General features: G+C 41.3%; 1 protein-coding gene and 1 long non-coding RNA gene across 2 annotated transcripts; one reads left to right on the forward strand and one right to left on the reverse strand.

Annotated features, from left to right (window-relative positions):
* Positions 1 to 457: 457 nt before the first annotated feature.
* On the forward strand, positions 458 to 5,703 carry LOC109865265 (prokineticin receptor 1-like). The gene is made up of 2 exons (XM_020453369.2): positions 458 to 915; positions 4,344 to 5,703. Exons 1-2 carry the CDS (start codon positions 458 to 460, stop codon positions 5,032 to 5,034), a joined length of 1,149 nt encoding a protein of 382 aa, XP_020308958.1. The 3' UTR covers positions 5,035 to 5,703.
* A 1,608-nt stretch (positions 5,704 to 7,311) lies between these two features.
* On the reverse strand, positions 7,312 to 22,546 carry LOC109865671 (uncharacterized). The gene is made up of 4 exons (XR_004204417.1): positions 22,341 to 22,546; positions 21,917 to 22,020; positions 11,018 to 11,149; positions 7,312 to 9,381 (listed from the first exon to the last, which is right to left on the reverse strand). It is a non-coding gene; the product is annotated as an uncharacterized LOC109865671 (long non-coding RNA).
* Positions 22,547 to 22,967: the final 421 nt, after the last annotated feature.

Raw genomic sequence — 22,967 nt, forward strand, 5'->3', positions numbered from 1 at the left:
TGTTGCACATCATCATGTTCTCTCTCCCAACATATTTATTATATCACTGATGTTAAAATACTGTGCCACCTAAAATGTTGTGCCACTATGTCATTGTAAGATCTCTATGCTAAACCTTCTACACACATTCAAAGGGGGGCAGTGAATGGAAGCGGCATTAAAATCCAGGCATAATTTTCTTCCTTTTTTACTGCAAAGTCAGAAAAAGTCATTATGTGTAAATTATGGATGTAGTTATAATTTTAGCATATAGGACATATCTCCTGGGAAACATAAATTACCCTAAAGGTTTAGTTGGTGTTTATAATTGAATTGTTGTAGTTTTACTGGCATTTTTCCCTTGTGTATGCAGGCTAGAATGCAAACCAATTGAATTTCACTTTTTTTTTTATTAAACCAAAATAACATCGTTGTGATTTGCCTTGCAGTTAACCTTGGTTGAATATGTTAATCCAACATGGGTGAATGTCACAATAACAGCAGCTTCTCCATGACGCAAGACCTGCCGGAGAATTGTCCTGACACTTTCAATTCCAGCGCATACGATCTGGACTATGGAGTTCCACGGGAGGAGATCCCCGATACAACGCAGGGATGTGCGTTTTTTGTGGCTACCATTGTCATAGCCATGGTCCTGGTCTGTATCATATTAGTCTGTGGCATTGGCAACTGTCTGTTCATTGCCTCTCTGGCGCGCTACAAAAAACTCCGTAACCTCACCAATCTCCTCATTGCTAACTTGGCCGTGTCGGATATTCTGGTGGCTGTAGTGTGCTGTCCGTTTCTGTTGGATTACTATGTGGTGAAGCAGCTGTCATGGGACCATGGGCTTGTCCTGTGCGCCTCAATCAACTATTTACGCACGGTGTCCCTGTATGTGTCCACCAACGCGCTGCTGGCAATCGCAGTGGACAGGTGGGTGAGGCGTTTGCAGGTTCATCCCTCTCCGACACAGAACATAGCAAACAGTTTATCCATATTCACACAACAGAAAATGAATCCCACTATTACCATTCTGTCAACTAAATCTTCATCTGATTTTTTGTTGTTGTCAATTTCAAGACCATATCTCCTCCTTGTTGTGAACTTTTTATAGTTCTCATAAAACCTAAACCTGTAGAGCTATAAACATCTCAGGTGACACACATATTTTACCTACTTTCCTAGCAACATGTGATAATACAGTATATATGCACTTTGAGCATATGGAAATATATAAATGCAATCAATTATTATTATTATTATTATTATTAATATCAACATATCCTATATTGTAACCCTGAATAGTTACAAAGTCAACCCACACACATGTTCAGTGCTCTCATATTCTCAGGCCAGCAGCAGTGCGCATCTTCAACCGTGGGGATGTGACAGGAGGATATTTGCCATGTTTATGCTCCCTCATAAGCCTCTCTATGTGTGCATTGCAATGAGAGTCCTATTTTAGGTGGTTGTAAACAGTTTACGTAAAAATACATGCATGCAACATCAAATCTTATATGTCACATGCTTTGTAACAAACAGTGAAATGCCCACTTTTCCCCGGGCGCCGAAGACATGGTTGTCGTTTAAGGCAGCCCCCCGCACCTCTCTGATTCAGCAGGGTTGTGTTAAATGCGGAAGACACATTTCAGTTGAAGGCATTCAGTTGTACTACTGACTAGGTATCCCCCTTTCCCTTACTTATCGGCACTTCCAAGCAATGCAGAGAGACGGAAAAAAGAGAAATAATAGGAAAGTAAAACATGTAATGATAAAAGCAATAATACACAATGAGTAACGATAACATGGCTATATGGGTACCAGTACCGAGTCGATGTGCAGGGGTACGAGGTGATTGAGGTAGATAAAGTGCATTCGGGAAGTATTCAGACCCCTTGACTTTTTCCACATTTTGTTATTTCACTTCTATTTAACCATGTAGGCAAGTTTGCGACCTGGCCAAGATAAAGCAAAGCAGTTTCGCACATACAACAACACAGAGTTACACATGGAGTAAAACAAACATACAGTCAATAATACAGTAGGAAAATAAGTCTATATACAATGTGAGCAAATGAGGTGAGAAAAGGGAGGTAAAGGCAAAAAAAAGGCCATGGTGGCGAAGTAAATACAATATAGCATGTAAAAAACTGGAATGGTAGATTTGCAGTGGAAGAATGTGCAAGGTAGAGAAAAAAATAATGGGGTGCAAAGGAACAAAATAAATAAATACAGTAGGGGGGAGGTAGTTGTTTGGGCTAAATTATAGATGGGCTATGTACAGGTGCAGAAATCTGTGAGCTGCTCTGACAGCTGGTGCTTAAAGCTAGTGATGGAGATAAGTGTTTCCAGTTTCAGAGATTTTTGTAGTTCGTTACAGTCATTGGCAGAAGAGAACTGGAAGGAGAGGTGGCCAAAGGCAGAATTGGTTTTGGGGGTGACCAGAGAGATATACCTGGATGGTGCCAGGTTTCCTCCAGACGTGACGCTTGGCATTTAGGCCAAATAGTTCAATCTTGGTTTCATCAGACCAGAGAATCTTGTTTCTCATGGTCTGAGAGTCTTTAGGCCTGATTGGTAGATTGCTGCAGAGATGGTTGTCCTTCTGGAAGGTTCTCCTAACTCCACAGAGGAACTCTGGAGCTCTGTCAGAGTGACCATCGGGTTCTTGGTCACCTCCCTGACCAAGGCCCTTCTCCCCTGATTGCTCAGTTTGACCGGGCAGCCAGCTCTAGAAAGAGCGGTGGTTCAAAACTTCTTCCATTTAAGAATGATGGAGGCCACTGTGTTCTTGAGGACCTTCAATGCTGCAAACATTTTTCAGTACCCTTCCCTAGATCTGTGCCTCGACACAATCCTGTCTCGGACATCATGGCTTGGTTTTTGCTCTGACATGCACTGTCAGCTGTGGGACCTTACTGTTACATGTGTGTGCCTTTCCAAATCATGACGTGTGTGCCTTTCCAAATTTGAATTTACAACAGGTGGACTCCAATCAAGTTGTAGAAACATCTCAAGGATGATCATGGAAACAGGATGCACCTGAGCTCAATTTCAAGTCTCGCAGTAAAGGGTCTGAAAACATATGTAAATAGGTTATTCCTGTTTAAAAAAAATCTTTAATACATTAGCAAACATTTCTAAAAACTTGTTTTCGCTTTGTCATTAACGGGTATTGTTTGTAGATTACTGAGGGAAACAATTGATTTAATCCATTTTAGAATAACAAAATGTGGAAAAAGGGAAGGGGTCTGAATCCTTTCCTCATGCACTGTATGTACATAGAACTAGGAATAAGGCGACAGATAATGAACGGTAGCATCAGAGTGTCAAAAAGGTTAGTGCAAGAAAGGGTCAATGCAGATAGGCCAGCTAGCTATTTGGTTAACTATTTAACTATTTAGCAGTCTTCTGGCTTGGGGGAAGAAGCTGTTCTGGGTCCTGTTACTGCTCACGATACATGCCAGCAAACGTAGGCTGAAAACCTTTGAACATGAGTGTGACAGTTAATCTGCTTTCATCACATCAATTTACTTATTTTCATTTCACTCCAAACTAGACCAAAAGCCAGTTGATACAAAGTTTTCAAAGTGCCATCATGCTGTTAAGTCCCCTCCAAAATAATCAAGTCAAATTAATCATGACCAAAAAAAGGTTCCGAACTTAACCTAGATAAGAAAATCACCTTACTGTCATCACAGAAAGCACATTTCATGCATTAATAGGAATATACATCTTTATCCAGGGTAACTAAGATATGATATAACAAAGTATTTGTTTAATAACAATGACATATAGCCATGTTCTGTGGAAACATAACATTCCCTGTGAAGTAAGAGCAATTGAGCAACACCAATGGGTTGCCCACCAAAAATCCATCACCTGCTTTTAGTTAGTCCTATCACACTGCCCTTTTAGGATCATATGGGAGGAAGTTACTTGGACAAGGCTACGTGCTCCCATAAATCATTGCTGACATGCCCAACTATGTAAAAATAGCCATTTATGAAGATGGATAATCTCCCGTCATCTCAAAATGCTAAAGCATTTCCAAATTCCCCATTATTGCTATGTGCAGAGTTTGCTAGGAAGCCAAGAGGCGGTAAGCTCTATAATATAACTTCAGGTTCCGGATACGAATCATTTACCCTAGTCAACAGTCCCAACAATGAAGTTCTTCTACATTGTGACAGATCCAATATCGTCCTAGAACTTCCAAGATCATTAAATAACCTCAGAGAGATCACTTGGTCTTTCCAACTCCCTGGCATATAAAGCTTGACATAAAACACCTTGACACTCATAACTCAAACCTTCCAACTAGTTTCTTTGCATTGTCTGTCTTTTCCTTGTGTTCCCAGGTACATGGCCATCGTCCACCCTATGAAGCCTCGCATGAAGTACCAGACGGCCTACAGCCTGATCCTGGGCGTGTGGATCGTACCCATCGTCATCTCCATCCCCTCTGCCTACTTTGCTTCCGAGATCACATACCCGCGCATCTCCAGTCAGAGCCACAAGACCTTCTGCGCCCAGATCTGGCCTGTGGACCACCAGCTCTACTACCGCTCCTACTTCCTCTTCATCTTCACCCTGGAGTTCGCCGGGCCCGTGGCCATCATGGCCGTGTGTTACGCACGGATTTTGCGGGAGCTGTGGTTCAAGAGCGTGCCTGGCTTCCAGACAGAGCAGATCCGGAAGCGGCTGCACAGACGGCGGAGGATGGTGGTGGTGCTGATTCTGGTGTTGGCCGCCTACGTGCTCTGCTGGGCACCGTACTACGGCTTCACACTGGTACGGGACTTTCACCCCACCCTGATCTCCAGGGACAGGAACTCCCTGGTGGCCTTCTACATTATCGAGTGCGTTGCCATGAGCAACGGGGTCATCAACACGCTGTGTTTCGTGAGCGTCCGCAACACTGCCGAGTGCATGCGGACAGTGACCAGGCTGCGCTGGAAGTCTGTCAAATGTGCAGTGGGAAAGACGGTGGATGAGCACACCTCGTCTTTACGCGTGACAGAGGATGTTGAGTGCACACGCCTGAGATAGAGGCCTGATCCTGAGATGATCGTCTCTATTGAAAGGTAGAACCAGCAGTAGACCAAGTGGATTCTGGGATGTTGCACACTTTTCCCATTTTTTAAGGTCCAAAATGGTGAGATATAAGATTGAGTCAAGGGAACGGTTTGGCGTTGGACAAGAGATCCAGACTGCTGACAGAGTAGGGCTGCATGATAAAGGCAAACAAATCGAACAGCGATTTTTTTGGGACCAAATATTGCGATTGCAATTTGGCTTGCGATAAACAGTAGATCAAAACACTTGGTGAATTATATAAATCAAATAAAATGATTTATATTAAGAAGCAAAGTGGAAAGCAGCATTGTTCTTGTTTGGAACAATGCATTGACTGCATTTGACCTAACAGAACAGCATGCAACCTTAGAGTGAATCTAACAGCGAGGAGGAAAAACTGCACTGTTCGAGTGACAGGGGGCAGGGCTTTGTATGTGGGAATCATTTTGAAGTGAATTATATTAATTGTGCAGCCCTAAGACAGAGTGACAATGTCCTGCCTTAGTTCATAATGGCACAATGCCTCTCATCGTCACTGCTATCATACCATGGAGGCCATTTTGAAAAAACGTGAAAGTTTAATGGAATTAGAACTTCTTCACAATATGGAATTACTCACGAGGAGGGCATTTGACTTTGAAAGGATTTTGCCTGTATTTATTCAAGAGGCTTGATTTGATGTAATCCTGGAGGTTACTAAACAAACAGGTTATTACAAGTCTCTATGTCTTACAGTAAATAATTGATCAGTTTATAGTGTTTTATAATACACATTTGTATATGAAATATACATCGTTTTTAAAATAATAGTAAGAGTGCTCTCTATTCTTATTTTAAAATAAATAATTCAACCGAAACTAGCACACTTATCGAATCAAAGAATCTAAGATAAATCTATTGTGGCGTGGGGATAGCTAGACAATTAAGAGTTAGGATAGATCCAGATGGATCAATTCATTAAGAGATGCTTTCTCGTTTGACGCTTCTTCTTCTTTTTTTTACCATACATACTCTCAAAACACATGACTGAATAACATTCCATTCACAAATCCAGACACATTACTTTACTTTGACATTTTCTAACATGCCATTCCCCACCAGCACCTACACGATAGTGCTCTTAAGAGCAGGTAATCATGAGACCAAGTGGAGAATACAGTGTAGTGGTGCACCATTAACAAATAGCATAATCCCATAATTAAAGTATCAGTCTACCAAGCCAGGTACCAAATTGGCGCAACACCAAGTAAGCATTTCACTGTAAAGTCTGCACTCGTTGTATTCGGCGCATGTGACAAATACAATTTGATATGACCATGGCTATCGGAGGGGGTCACACTGTAAAGCCTAGCATGTGATAGGAGTGAGATTGGGGGGAATAACCACTCCAAGTTGGTGCTGGTCCCAGATCAGCTTCAAAAGCATGGGAGGATATTATGGTGACGTCGTCGTTGCTTCTCTCGCTATCAATTCAGTTCACCTGTTTTAATCTGTAATGTCAAATAAATGGCTCAAAGAAATTCCCTAATGATAATCTGTTCAAGTAGAGGGTGAAATAAAAAAAGGTGATTTGAAGTCTGGAAACCAGCAGGTTCATATTGGCGTTGAAATTCTTCAAGGCTACTTTTGAGTTCTCACTGCTACCTTTTGGGATCTCAACGATGACGATAACTATTAACCATTAGGTTTAATCAAAACGACATTTTAGGAGTAAATCAATTACGGAAAGCGTGTCACTTTTGTTGCCTACCAGTTTTTCATTCTCTTTTACAAAATTGCTGTTAACGTTTTCATATGATAGCGCCATACATGGGGGCTCTTACATTTGTAATAGGATGTATTTTTTGTTGCCTTGCTTGTTATGCTACGAGACCAACAGTTAGCTTGTACTTGTTATGAGACATGCGCTTGGCATTTGCAGTAGTTAAAGTCAGAACCCTTACCACTTCTAGGCTCGAATTAGTCATAGAAATCCAACGACCTGCCTCCGCAGTATGTATGTTTTTCCAGCAGGTTCCAGAAAATGTGAAAAGAGAACATGCCATGAAGGATAATTTCATTATTTTCATATTATATTTTTACAATGTATGGAGCTGTGCGTTGACCTGTTTTTGTTACGCTGTCCACAAAAGAGGGTGAAAAGAGGGAGATGTTATTAAACCCGCTACCCGGATGAAAAACACGAGGCCGCCACGCTCTGTTTTTGTTTATGAATGCATGTGGATTGGATCACAAAATGAGTGGTCAAACTGGACGACAAAATAAATACAAATTTGCTTACAAAAAAACAAAAAAACTGTATATATTTTTATTTATTTTTTATAATTAAACACTATTACACTCTGGTGTAATCCCATCTTGTGTATTTTTACACATCTTTCTACATTGAGACAGACAATGAATATTGTTCTATAAAAGCTGTAAAAGTACTGTAGAAAAACATGACACTGGCATTGATCATACAAATCATGACAAACTACTGTCAATTAAACACATAACTACTGGTATGATACATTATTTATAATGCCTTCAGAAAGTATTCACATCCCTTGGACTTCTCCCACATTTTGTTGTGTTACAGCGTGAATTTAAAATGGATTAAAGAACTACATTTTGTGTCACTGATCTACACACAATACCCCAGAATGTCTAAGTGAGTTTAAGAATGTTTTACAAATGAAAACAAAAATGGCTGGAATGGCTTGAGGCAATATGTATTCAACCCCTTTGTGATGACAAGCGTAAATAAGTTCAGGAGTAAACATTTGCTTAGCAAATCACATAAGTTGCATGGACTCACTCTCTGCAATAGTGGTTAACATGATTTTTGAATGACTAGCCCGTCTCACACATATAATCATCTGTAAGGTCCCTCAGTTGAGTTGTGAAATTCAAGCACAGATTCAACCACAAAGACCAGGGAGGTTTCTCAATTCCTCACAAAGAAGGTCACCGATTGGTAAATGAGTAAAAAAAATTAAAAAGCAGATGCTGAATATTGAGCATGGTGAAGTTATTCATTAGGTTTTGGATGGTGTATCAATACACACAGTCACTACAGAGATACATGCGTCCTTCCTAAGTCAGTTGCTGGAGAGGAAGGAAACCACTCAGGGATTTCACCATGAGGCCATTAAAACAGTGTAGTTACTCGATAATCCTAACCTAAATGACGATGCATCCTGTTTGCAAAAAGAAATTAAAGTAATACTGTGAATAATGTGGCAAAGAAAAAAACTTTTGTCCTGAATACAAAGTGTTATGTTTGGGGCAAATTCATCACATCACCGAGTACCACTCTTCGTATTTTCCAGCATGGTGGTGGCTGCATCACGTTATGGATATGCTTATTGTCTGCAAGAACTAGGGAGCTTTTCAGGATAAAAATAAAGAGAATAGTTCTAAGCACAGGCAAAAACCTAGAGGAAAACCTGGTTCAGTCTGCTTTCCAACAGACAATGATCAACAACCAACTTGACAGAGCTTGAATAATTCTTTAAAGAATAATGGGCAAATTTTGCACAATACTGGTGTGCAAAGCTCTTAGAGACTTACCCAAAACAATTCACACCAAAAGGTGTTTAACATTTACTGAATATTTTCCTTAATAAATACTAAATCTAGCATTTTTCTTTGAAATTACAAAACATTTAGTGTAGATAGTTGACGGAAAATGGACAATTTAATTGTACTTTATAACAACAAAATGTGAAAAAAATCAAGGGGTGTTTTCTGAAGGGACTGATCAATGATTTTTAAAGGAATATATATATATGTTTTACTGCTTGTCCATACTATTCAAACAAACCAATAATCAAGAATTCCTACACCTCAAAAATGCTAGTGATGAATTACTATCCAAGAAAGTATTACACATAAATTCAATTACTTAAAAAAAAAAAGGTAAAGCCAGCAATATGACATCAAAGACATCAAGTCAAGAATCCCCTTATTGATTCTTCCCAACTGATGGGGTAAATTGCTGACAATTTTCCCAGCACAGGGAGGCTAAGATTGGAGATTCTAGACCTGCTGGATTCCAAGTGTGTTTGAAGAGGAAAAAAGCTATACCCAAACACGCTTCAACCCTGCTTAAATAGCATGCTTAGTTTAAAAACAGGTAAAGGGAGATTAGTCCAGTTTAGGCCAGTAGTTCAGATTTGTGAAGGCCTTGGCTTCTTTCTAGAGTCTTTTGAGGTCCTCCTTGCCACTGTCGTCTGAGTCAGGTGGCTCATAGTCTTCACTTACGTCCTCGCTCTCATCATTGATGAAGCGGTCATCGTCCCCAAACTCATCATCATCGTTGTTGTATGATACCGGCTTTATCGGTGCAGAAGGGATTGTATAGAATTATTAATGACCATTTATAGTATTATTAATGTGCTGTATAATTACATTGATGCTAGCACAAGACATTGGTTGTGTCTTTATCAATATTATATGGTACGTTCCACAAAAACAGCACAGCATTTTATTACATTCACTCATAACAGGATTCAAATAGGTATCATTCAATTCAGCATTGAAAAAAGGGACAAGTTTAAATTTGTTCCACCTGAGAGAGTCCGACCACAAGTCTTCTTCTAATGCATTTTAAGGGGAAAGTATCCAAAAGTAACTGAAAGTAATTCACCAGGTAACTAGTAACTAATGGATTGCATTTAGAAAGTAGCCTACCCAACCTGTGACCTACGCTCCGGGATGAAGTTTCCCTATGTAATGATCTAGAACAGGGGTGGGGGGTTTGATGGCCCACAGGAGGTTTGGTGGTGGTGGTGGGGGGCCGTTATAAATATAAATTATAATGGAAACAGATTTTGACAAGCAAATTGTAAAAAAAAAAAAAATCTTTGCGACCCTCCAATGAATTTCTAAATCCTGATGTGGCCCTCGAGACAAAAAGCTTGTCCACATGTGATCTACGATTAGCTTCCCCTTCCCCGATCGTTACCTTAACCATTAGTGGGGTAAATGCTAAACTGACACAAGATCAGCGTCTAGGGACAACTTCATCCTACTACAGGTTTCTGGTAATGGCAGCTATGTTCAATATTATAACTATGAGTGTGTAAGCTGAGAGGCAAATACAAATTGAGTTTACACACCTCCCTTACAGGAAGTCAATGTTACCCAATGAGCTTAAAGATCCTGCTGACGTCACATCCGAGAAACGGAGGGCAATTGGTTTAATTGCTTCTTTAAACTCTGGAGGGGAATGTGGATTATACGTTTGTACAGTGTATTCACTAGTGCTACAGTGGATGGATATGCATACACATCGCTGACTAAATCTGGAAAGATAAAACAAACTGAATTCAATAGCCCAGATAAGATTGTTGGGCATCTGCACAATAGACGTATTTATAGCATTGCTTCAGATCAAAGGTTTCTCTTTATATCTCTGCTCTGCATACCAGTTGGATTCATTGGATGTGCGGCTGATTATTTTCTGCATTGAAAGGAACCAAAAATGGAACGTAAGAAACAATTGAGTTTTTTTTTGGTGTGTTTGTATTCCTTCCAGTGAAGAGTGTTTTTCCTGGAAAGAAAACATGGAAAATTGCTTGATTTACTACAAAGGGCTACTAGTATTGTCAAATGCCAATGGGACTAAAATGTCAGCCTCTCCTGTTGCTCAAGCACTTTGGTCGCCGATGTCAACTGCTCAAGGTTAAAATGGAGGCCAACAAATTGAGCCCACTCAGACACTCTCCTGTCATCTGAGTCCTGATTACTGCCTTACTGTTTTATTTAACCTTCCTGTATCCAGAAAGTTCCATTGAGGTCATAATACCTCTTACAGGGGAGAACTGGCTATAATTATAGGTTATATCTCTTTTCCTGTTGAAATTGTAGGAGCTATTAGGCTACTTTTTTCTGATGTTTGCCATTACTGACAATAAATGGTCTTGAGACACGATTACCAATTCCTTATATCCTGTGGTGTGCATCCTACCTGTAGCAGTCTGTGCCATATGGACACTCAGGTTGGTCCACGTCCTCCTCTTCCTTCACGTCTTTCGCGGAATCGTCCTCGTAGTCGCTGTCCCCGTGGTGACTGGGTTCTTGGAAGTGGACTGGGTTTTTCCTTTGATAGAAATAACAATTTTGAAAAGAAAATCATTGAAAGCTCACTATTAAAACATTGAAACTCACTGAAAGTTATGGTCAATCCCGTTTTGATTGGTATTCTTTGAAGAGCTTTTAGCTTTTGAGCTAGCACATTCTCTTTGCTCATTTCATTTGCCTGAAAGAGAATCTAAATTTGAACCTGCTCTCTGCCATTTAGTTTTGGACCCTGAGTCCCTATCTAGGAAAATCCTTGTGTACGTCCCAAATGGCACACTACTCCCTAGTGTGCAATGGAACATTAAAAATGTATTTAGTCAGCCCCCAAATGTGCAAGTTCTCACACTGAAAAAGATGAGGCCTGTAATTTTCATCATAGGTACACTTCAACTATGACAGACAAAATGAGAAGAAAAAAAATCCAGAAAATCACATTGTAGGATTTTTTATGAATTTATTTACAAATTATGGTGGATCAGAAGTTTACATACACTCAATAAGTATTAGGTAGCTTTGCCTTTAAAATTGTTTAACTTGAAGGCCTCCCAGGTGCCGCAGTGGTCTAAAGCACTGCATCGCAGCGCTAGCTGTGCCACCAGAGACTCTGGGTTCGAGCGCAGGCTCTGTCGCAACCGGGAGGTCCATGGGGCGACGCACAATTGGCCTAGCGTCGTCCGGGTTAGGCAGGGTTTGGCCGGCAGGGATATCCTTGTCTCATCGCGCACTAGCGACTCCTGTGGCGGGCCGGGCACAGTGCACGGTGTTTCCTCTGACAAATTGGTGTGGCTGGCTTCCAGGTTGGATGCGAGCTGTGTTAAGAAGCAGTGCGGCTTGGTTGGGTTGTGTTTCAGAGGACGCATGGATCTCGACCTTCGTCTCTCCCGAGCCCGTACAGGAGTTGTGGCGATGAGACAAGATAGTAACTACAAACAATTGGACACTACGAAATTGGGGAGAAAAAGGGGGGTAAAAAAAATCTCTCTCTCTATATATGTGTATATATATATAAAAAGTTTAACTAGGGTCAAATGTTTCAAGTAGCCTTCCACAAGCTTCCCACAATAAGTTGGGTGAATTTTGGCCCATTCCTCCTGACAGAGCTGGTGCCCACAAATTTTCTATAGGATTGAGGTCAGGGCTTTGTGATGGCCACTCCAATACCTTGACTTTGTTGTCCTTAAGTCATTTTGCCACAACTTTGGAAGTATGCTTGGGGTCATTGTCCATTTGGAAGACCCATTTGCGACCCTAACCCTAACTCTAACCCTTTAACTTCTTGACTGATGTCTTGAGATGTTGCTTCAATATAATATATTTTGTGAAGTGCACCAGTCCGTCCTGCAGCAAAGCACCCCCACAACATGATGCTGCCACCCCTGTGCTTCACGGTTGGGATGGTGTTCTTCGGCTTTTTCCTCCAAACATAATGATGGTCATTATGGCTAAACAGTTCTATCGATCTTTGTCCGCATATGCAGTTGCAAACCGTAGTCTGGCTTTTTTATGGTGGTTTTGGAGCAGTGGTTTCTTCCTTGCTGAGCAGCCTTTTAGGTTATGTCGATATAGGACTCGTTTTACTGTGGATATAGATACTTTTGTACCCGTTTCCTCCAGCATCTTCACAAGGTCCTTTGCGGTTGTTCTGGGATTGATTTGCACTTTCAACACCAAAGTACTTTCATCTCTAGGAGACAGAATGTGTCTCCTTCCTGAGTGGTGTGACGGCTGTGTGGTCCCATGGTGTTAATACTTGCGTACTATTGTTTGTACAGATGAACATGGTACCTTCAGGTGTTTGGAAATTGCTCTCAAGGATGAACCAGACTTGTGGAGGTCTACAATTTATTTTCTGAGGTCTTGGCTGATTTCTTTTGATTTTCCCATGATGTCAAGCAAAGAGGCACTGAGGTTGAAGGTAGGCCTTGAAATACATCCACAGTTATACCTCCAATTGACTAAAATGATGTCAATTAGCCTATCAGAAGCTTCTAAAGCCATGACATTTTCTGGAATTGTCCAAGCTGTTTAAAGGCACAGTCAACTTAGTGTATGTAAACTTCTGAACCACTGGAATTGTGATACAGTGAATAATAAATGTAATAATCTGTCTGTAAACAATTGTTGGAAAAATGGTAAACTGCTTGCTAAGTGTACACGATGTGGTCCAGTCTAAAACAGTTGTGTATACTAACTATTGTGTGTGTGCGCGAGAACGTACGTATGTACATTCAAAGGTTTGGATACACCTACTCATTCAAGGGATTTTCTTAATTTTTTACGATTTTCTACATTGTAGAATAATAATTAAGATATCAAAACTATGAAATAGCACATATGGAATCATGTAATAACCAAAAGTGTTAGACAAATCAAAATATATTTTATATTTGAGACTCTTTAAAGTAGCCGCCCTTGATGTCAGCTTTGCACACTCTTGGCATTCTCTCAACCAGTTTCATGAGGTAGTCACCTGGAACGCATTTCAATTAACAGGTGTGCCTTGTTTAAAAATTATTAGTGATATGTCTTTCCTTCTTAATGCGTTTGAGCCAATCAATTGTGTTGTGACAAGTAGGGGTGGTATATAGAAGATAGTCCTATTTGGTAAAAGACCAAGTCCATATTATGGCAACCTCAAATAAGCAAAGAGAAATGACAGTCCATCGACACGAAGGTCAGTCAATCCGGAAAATTTCAAGAACTTTGAGAGTTTTTCAAGTGCAATCGCAAAAACCATCAAGTGCTATGATGAAACTGGCTCTCTTGAGGACCACCACAGGAAAGGAAGACCCAGAGTTACCTCTGCTGCAGAGGATAAGTTCATTAGAGTTACCAGCCCAAATAAATGCTTCAGAGTTCAAGTAACAGACACATCTCAACACCAACTGTTCAGAGGAGTCTGCTTGAATCAGGCCTTCATGGTCACATTTCTGCAAAGGACACCAATAATAAGAAGAGACTTGCTTGAACCAAGAAACACGAGCAATGGACATTAGATCGGTGGAAATCTGTCCTTTGGTCTGATAAGTCCAAATTTAAAAATTTTGGTTCCAACCTCTGTGTCTTTGAGAGACGCAGAGTAGGTGAACAGATGAACTCCACATGTGTGGTTTCCTCATACATTTTTTTTTGTCCTCCCTCATCTTAAAACGGCACCGACCGCATACAAATTAATGGATGATAAATTGCAAGGTCACAATGCCTCTGTGTTGATGACATGGGAAAAAAAGCTACCAGACCCTTCCGGTACTTCATGCAAAAATAGCTACCATTCCATTCTTGAGTAACGTTGACATTTTAGGGCTACATGGCATGAGTACATTAGGGAGGAAAATGCTCAGTTAATACCCAGTCTGATATAAGCCTTTTAAAAGATCCTTATCTAACCCAACTACTAGAACACCTATGAATAGTCATTTTAGTAGAATAGCTGCCAACATGTGCTTTGTTATGTTATCAGGTCATCACAGAACAATAAGCCTTTATGATGGGGCAACTGGGGAGGGGATCATGGGGTAGAAGATTTGACAAGGTACAGGAAATACTCTCATAGTAGCTCATTTCGTTTTATCACGCGCCAGCATCTGTAAATGCACTAAGACGATTCAGTGATGTATTCTTGAGGAATTTCAAAATTCCCTTTTATGTACTGATTTGTTGATCAAAATCAATTCGAGGGTTGCAATTTTTTTGTTGTTATTTAAAAAAACTGTATCTATGTCCATTACAATTTGTTCAAATAAAAAAAAAGTACAGCTTGGAGTTGTTTTCTAACCCAAAACAATCATTTCCCCCCCAAAAAGATCACTCCCTTGTGTATAACATACAGGACAATTTTGTTCCACAACACACCAAGCCCATCTGGCATTTGCCCAAATTTCCCTATGGCTACTCTTTTTACAAACTAAATTTCCCTCGGGGACCATAAAGATTGATTGATTGTAAGTAAAAACAAGTCAATGTGAGCCACGAGAGGCTGTGGTCGAGAGGCTGTGGTCTAGTGGTTACACATCCGGTGCAATCACACCAGAGTTCCATCCACATGATATATTTTACCTCTATTTATCTAGGCAAGTCAGTTGAGAACAAATTCTTATTTTCAATGACGGCCTAGGAACAGTGGGTTAAACTACCTTGTTCAGGGGCATAACGACAGATTTTTACCATGTCAGCTCAGGGATTCGATCTTGCTACCTTTGGGTTACAAGTCCAACGCTTTAACCACTAGGCTACCTGCCGCCCCAATATATACAGTACGAGTCAAAAGTTTGGACACACCTACTCATTCAAGGGTTTTTCTTTATTTTTACAGTTTTATACATTGTAGAATAGTGACGACATCAAAACTATGAAATAACACATACGGAATCATGTAGCAATCAAAAAAGTGTTGAACAAATCAAAATTTAATATTTGAGATTATTCAAAGTAGCCACCCTTTGCCTTGATGACAGCTTTGCACACTCTTGGCATTCTCTCAACCAGCTTCATGAGGTAGTCACCTGGAATCCATTTAAATTAACAGGTGTGCCTTGTTAAAAGTTTTTTTTTATTTTTTAAATTTGATTTCACCTTTATTTAACCATGTAGGCTAGTTGAGAACAAGTTCTCATTTACAACTGCGACCTGGCCAAGATAAAGCATAGCAGTGTGAACAGACAACACAGAGTTACACATGGAGTAAACAATTAACAAGTCAATAACACAGTAGAAAAAAAGGGGAGTCTATATACATTGTGTGCAAAAAGCATGAGGAGGTAGGCGAATAATTACAATTTTGCAGATTAACACTGGAGTGATAAATGATCAGATTGACATGTACAGGTAGAGATATTGGTGTGCAAAAGAGCAGAAAAGTAAATATAAACAGTATGGGGATGAGGTAGGTGAAAATGGGTGGGCTATTTACCAATAGACTATGTACAGCTGCAGCGATCGGTTAGCTGCTCAGATAGCAGATGTTTGAAGTTGGTGAGGGAGATAAGTCTCCAACTTCAGCGATTTTTGCAATTCGTTCCAGTCACAGGCAGCAGAGTACTGGAACGAAAGGCGGCCAAATGAGGTGTTGGCTTTAGGGATGATCAGTGAGATACACCTGCTGGAGCACGTGCTACGGATGGGTGTTGCCATCGTGACCAGTGAACTGAGATAAGGTGGAGCTTTACCTAGCATGGACTTGTAGATGACCTGGAGCCAGTGGGTCTGGCGACGAATATGTAGCGAGGGCAAGCCGACTAGAGCATACAAGTCGCAGTGGTGGGTGGTATAAGGTGCTTTAGTGACAAAACGGATGGCACTGTGATAAACTGCATCCAGTTTGCTGAGTAGAGTGTTGGAAGCAATTTTGTAGATGACATCGCCAAAGTCGAGGATCGGTAGGATAGGCAGTTTTACTAGGGTAAGTTTGGCGGCGTGAGTGGAGGAGGCTTTGTTGCGGAATAGAAAGCCAACTCTTGATTTGATTTTCGATTGGAGATGTTTGATATGAGTCTGGAAGGAGAGTTTACAGTCTAGCCAGACACCTAGGTACTTATAGATGTCCACATATTCAAGGCTCGGAACCATCCAGGGTGGTGATGCTGGTCAGGCGTGCGGGTGCAGGCAGCAAACGGTTGAAAAGCATGCATTTGGTTTTACTAGCGTTTAAGAGCAGTTGGAGGCCACGGAAGGAGTGTTGTATGGCATTGAAGCTCGTTTGGAGGTTAGATAGCACAGTGTCCAAGGACGGGCCGGAAGTATATAGAATGGTGTCGTCTGCGTAGAGGTGGATCAGGGAATCGCCCGCAGCAAGAGCAACATCATTGATATATACAGAGAAAAGAGTCGGCCCGAGAATTGAACCCTGTGGCACCCCCATAGAGACTGCCAGAGGACCGGACAGCATGCCCTCCGATTTGACACACTGAACTCTGTCTGCAAAGTAATTGGTGAACCAGGCAAGGCAGTCATCCGAAAAACCGAGGCTACTGAGTCTGCCGATAAGAATATGGTGATTGACAGAGTCGAAAGCCTTGGCAAGGTCGATGAATTTAATCCGTTTGAGCCAATCAGTTGTGTTGTGAAAAGGTTTGGTTGTGACAAGGTTTGGTGGTATATAGAAGATAGCCCTAATTGGTAAAAGACCAAGTCCATATTATGGCAAGAACAGGTCAAGTAACAGACACATCAACAGTTCAGAGAAGACTGCGTGAGTCAGGCCTTCATGGTCAAATTGCTGCAAAGAAACCACTACTAAAGGACACCAATAAGAAAAAGAGACTTGCTTGAGCCAAGAAAGACGAGAAATGGACATTACACTGGTGAAAATCTGTCCTTTGGTCTGAGTCCAAATTTGAGATTTTTGGTTCCAACTGTGTTTTTGTAAGACGCAGAGTAGGTGAACGGATGATCTCCGCATGTGTGGTTCCCACCGCGAAGCATGGAGGAAGAGGTGTGATGGTGCTTTGCTGGTGACACTGTCTGTGAATTATTTAGGATTCAAGGCACACTTAACCAGCATCGCTACCACTGCATTATGCAGCGATACGCAATCCCATCTGGTTTGTGCTTAGTGGGACTATCATTTGTTTTTTTCAACAGGACAATGACCCAACACACTTCCAGGCTGTGTTAAGGAATATTTGACCAAGAAGGAGAGTGATGGATTGCTGCAACAGATGACCTGGCCTCCACAATCACCCGACCTCAACCCAATTGAGATGGTTTGGGATGAGTTGGACTACAGACTGAAAAGCAGCCAACAAGTGCTCAACATATGTTGGAACTCCTTCAAGACTGTTGGAAAAGCAAAGCTGTCATCAAGTGAGCAAAGCTGTCATCAATGCAAAGGGTGGCTACTTTGAAGAATCTCAAATATAAAATGTATTTTAATTTGTTTAACATTTTTTTGGTTACTACATGATTCCATGTGTTATTTCATAGTTTTGGTGTCTTCACTATTATTATAGTAACCAACCAATGTAGAAAATAGTAAAAATAAAGAAAATCCCTTGAATGAGTAGGTGTATCCAAACGTACTCGCGCACGCACACACACACACACACACACACAATAGTTAGTATACACTCAACTGTTTTAGACTGGACCACATCGTCCTCATCACTCTTCCTCCTCACCCTCTTGGCTCCGGCTCGCTGTGTTCAGATTCCTCCTCCCCTGACAAGGGCACTGTGTCCCTGGCCCTTTCGGCCGTGCCCTGATTGGTGCTAATGATTGGGGTTGTGGTTCCTCTGCCTCGATTTCCAGCTCCTAAAACGAGGAGGATTCTGGGTTAACGGGCCGAAGGACATCAGAAACAAAATTGTAGACCTGCACCAGGCTGGGAAGACTGAATCTGCAATAGGTAAGCAGCTTGGTTTGAAGAAATCAACTGTGGGAGCAATTATTAGGAAATGGAAGACATACAAGACCACTGATCTCCCTCTATCTGGGGCTCCACGCAAGATCTCACCCCGTGGGGTCAAAATGATCACAAGAACGGTGAGCGAAACTCCCAGAACCACACGGGGGGACCTAGTGAATGACCTGCAGAGAGCTGGGACCAAAGTAACAAAGCCTACCATCAGTAACACACTACGCCGCCAGGGACTCAAATCCTGCAGTGCCAGACGTGTCCCCCTGCTTAAGCCAGTTCATGTCCAGGCCCATCTGAAGTTTGCTAGAGAGCATTTGGATGATCCAGAAGAAGATTGGGAGAATGTCATATGGTCAGATGAAACCAAAATACAACTTTTTTGGTAAAGACTCAACTCGTCGAGTTTGGAAGACAAAGAATGCTGAGTTGCATCCAAAGAACACCATACCTACTGTGAAGCATGGGGATGGAACCATCATGCTTTGGGGCTGTTTTTCTGCAAAGGGACCAGGACGACTGATCCGTGTAAAGGAAAGAATGAATGGGGCCATGTATCGTGAGATTGAGTGAAAACCTCCTTCCATAAGCAAGGGCATTGAAGATGAAACGTGGCTGGGTCTTTCAGCATGACAATGATCCCGAACACACCGCCCGCGCAACGATGGATTGGCTTCGTAAGAAGCATTTCAAGGTCCTGGAGTGGCCTAGCCAGTCTCCAGATCTCAACACCATAGAAAACTCCCTCCAAAGATTGAAAGTCCGTGTTGCCCAGCAACAGCCCCAAAACATCACTGCTCTAGAGGAGATCTGCATGGAGGAATGGGCCAAAATACCAGCAACAGTGTGTGAAAACCTTGTGAAGACTCAGAAAACGTTTGACCTCTGTCATTGCCAACAAAGGGTATTTAACAAAGTATTGAGATAAACTTTTGTTATTGACCAAATACTTATTTTCCACCATAATTTGCAAATAAATTCATTAAAAATCCTACAATGTGATTTTCTGGATTTTTTTTTCTCATTTTGTCTGTCATAGTTGAAGTGTACCTATGATGAAAATGACAGGCCTCTCTCATCTTTTTAAGTGGGAGAACTTGCACAATTGGTGGCTGACAATACTTTTTTGCCCAACTGTATGCATGTAATCAACAGGCACAACTAAGTTGTTTTTCTCAAAGCTGACGGAATACCAAGTGCATCCACTTATAGCAGTACATTTGTAACAGCCTAAACATTACGAAACTTCTATTCGATCAAATAAGCCTCATGTAATTTAACATCTCTCATAGACGTCCAAAACAAAGATGGGTTTCTCACGCAGACAGATTTTTGGCCGAGTAAATCCTCTCGCTTCGCCTCTACCTCTCTGGTCATGTAAAGCAGGGATGGGCAACTCCAGTCCTAGGGGGACTAATTGGTGACACTTTTGCTCAAGTTCTCCTAGCTGATTCAAATAATCATAGTCTCCAGTTTAGAATACATTTAGCTTATTGAGGTGTTTTAGCTAGGGCTGGTGAAAACGTGTGACGCCATTCAGGCTGCCGAGGCCTGGAGTTGCCCAAACTTGATAAAGGGACGCCAGGTGCAGATCACAATGACAACAGCAGAGATAGGAAGCTCTGATCCTCTGGGCCCAGTTTAGTTTTTCAAAAGTTGTCTATCTGGACTTAGCCTATTGGATAGGATTAAATGCATAGAAGGAGAATTAATAGAAGGGACGAATCACTGACTTGAATGGGGACTCCCATTCTATTTCTTCTATTTTTCTGCATTTAATCCTGTCAGATAGGCATAATCTAGATAAATAACTTTTTAAAAACTGGGCCCAGGGGCTGCAGTGTGCACTGGTTTCAGTTTCTCCCTGGAGTTTAATTATTCACTTAATGCCATTAACTCCCAGACCTGGGCCTGTATTCGCAAAGCGTCTCAGGAGTGCTGATCTAGGATAAGGTCCCCCTTGTCCATGTAATCCTTTTCATTATGATTGAAAAGGGAAAACTGATCCTAGATCAAGTTCAAGATAGGAAATGAGGTATCTGAAAAAGGGTATGTGCTGTTGACCACTGATTGATTCAACCGAAAATATAGATTGATGGTCCCTGTCAAAAGGCTTGCTCAGAGGCATTGGCTATCAATAATCAGAGCCTTATCGGCCCTGGTCAAAAGTAATGGACTCTATAGGGAATAGGGTGCCATTTGGGATGCATACATGGTAAATGGGTCACTAGACTCCAGAGTGAGTCAGAATAAGGAAGTTGAAACTTTCAGGGGAACTTTAAGGAAACTAGGGCAACGATATGAGGAAATAACAAAGGCTTGACCCAAAAGAGTAAGGTTTGGCAGCACGCCGCAACTGAAATCTGTTTTCCTGAAGAGGATATTGACATCTTCAAGAGTGGTAGGTTGTTTCCAAGTATTTCACTTGTCGACGTACAAAATTACACATGACAGCGACCGTTGAAGTAATGTAGGCCTAGCTCTCAAGATCCCTTCCCGACTCAAGATTAGAAATTCCAAAGTTTTCCATTTATCAACAAGTGAGTAGTGATTGCCAATAGAATAGGCTATGGCTTGGCCTCTGCTGTTGTTGTACAAGACCTTGTAAGCAATGTGTATGCTGATACAGCACCCTTTCGTAAATGTCCATTCCCACACACACACACACACCTCCTAACTCCATGTAGTTAAAGGGTGGCTATATGTATAGTAACAAGCAATTGGCCTCATGTTTCATTGAATATAAGTAAAGAGTTTAAAACCAATGCAGTGCATCCTGTTAAGGGGTTAAAATGGGTTGTAAAGCCCCTTATATTATCACTCACTTTAGTAGGATTCCTAACATGGAGCCTTATAAAGCTAGCAAGTTAAATATCAACAATATGTCACTTAATGCATTTGATTTTCTTTTTTTGCAAGCCAACATATCGTTTTGAAATTATTTGAGCACAGACCCGCTATTTCTCATGCTTTTCCAACTTTGTTTTCACATATGACATAGAATTACAGTTCAATACCGCTCCTCGGGAAATACTGCTCCTCGGGAAATACCGCTCCTCGGGAAATACTGCTCCTCTGGAAACAGTGGTGCGCACAGCTTACTGCTTCCGGCGCAGTTCACTAAGTGCGTGAATCGTGAGGGAGAATAAACATATCAATCTTCTATAAAAAATGGTGGAGGTCTCTGACTAGTTCGACCTTTTCAGAAACAGCAACAGCAGTTGACAACTAGGTTATTCCATCTCTCTCATGCACTAATCTTGTGTCAATAGTAAAATGTGAAAATCCACTCCAACCTAGCATCCCTTCATTTGATGAGGAATCTTTTCTTAAATTTGTAATGATAACAATTATAACGTTAATTGCTGTCATATGCATGTCAATGGATTGTTACCCACAATTCCTTTATGTCACAGCCCTAAATAGGAGTGATACCTTTGGTGGTGGTGGTGGGGCTCTTGGGAGCTGCAATGGGTACCGTCATCCACGAGTTTCAGCTCGTTCTCGTCATTTTCTGCTTCAGCTACCCCAGCTTCCGTCTGAGTACACAACCACAACACAAACCGGGTTTATTGGTACCACCACATTCACAGAAAACATATAAATATACATATTAATTGGAGTCACGAATGGGATTTCCCTGGGAAATCGGTGTCCAAAGTGGGATCCCAAAGCAAATTGCTGTTTACAAGTGGGATCCCAATGGCAAATGGTACTAGGTAAGGGATTACAAGGGTAAATGGTGTCAGAGGTGGAATATGAAGCATAATTGGTGTCAGCAGTGGGATCCCAGGAAAATTGCCAACACCAGGTTACATCTCAAGATAAAAACTTTTGCTAACACTACAGATTTCCTGACCTGGTTTGAGGTAGGTGGGTTGGGTAGCTGTTCATCTGGCTCATTCTGGTCCACACTACCTCCCAGTCTAGATTCTTGTACATGGGAGCTTGGTGTCCACCCCTTGCCCTGTCTTAGTGGGGCAAGCGGCTTTGTCGCTTGGTTCAGGAGAGGCAGTAGGAGACTTCATAACAGCCTCGTCTTCATCTTGAAGAGCCTGACTGTTTCTGCAAGGGAGAGACAACTTGTTGCAAACACGAGCTACATGAGTCATGCATGTTCCTTTAGTGTAGGCAGTAGACAGGAGCTAAATTGACTTGAGTGTTTGGATCCTTTTGATATAAGCTTCAAACAAAAACCTAACAGGGAAGAAAAAAATTTCAGAGACAAAAGACCAATTAAAAAATACAACATAAGTTAATGTTGCTTAGATATTGGTTTTTACACAAAAATAGATAAAAGACACTGGTATTTGTTCCTATTCAGCCCACTCAGTCTAGCCTGTTTTTGGGAGATGAAAGGCACAACATTTAGATGAATGCAAATGAACGTTGTAATTTGCAAATCAATTAGTTAAGCTATCGTCTGATGACAGTGCCAGAGAACAATCCTTATCTTTCCAAATCTGTCTAAGGGTGGTCAGGATTG

The sequence above is a fragment of the Oncorhynchus kisutch genome, linkage group LG20 (genome assembly GCF_002021735.2).
Source record: "Oncorhynchus kisutch isolate 150728-3 linkage group LG20, Okis_V2, whole genome shotgun sequence".
NCBI lineage: Eukaryota > Metazoa > Chordata > Actinopteri > Salmoniformes > Salmonidae > Oncorhynchus > Oncorhynchus kisutch.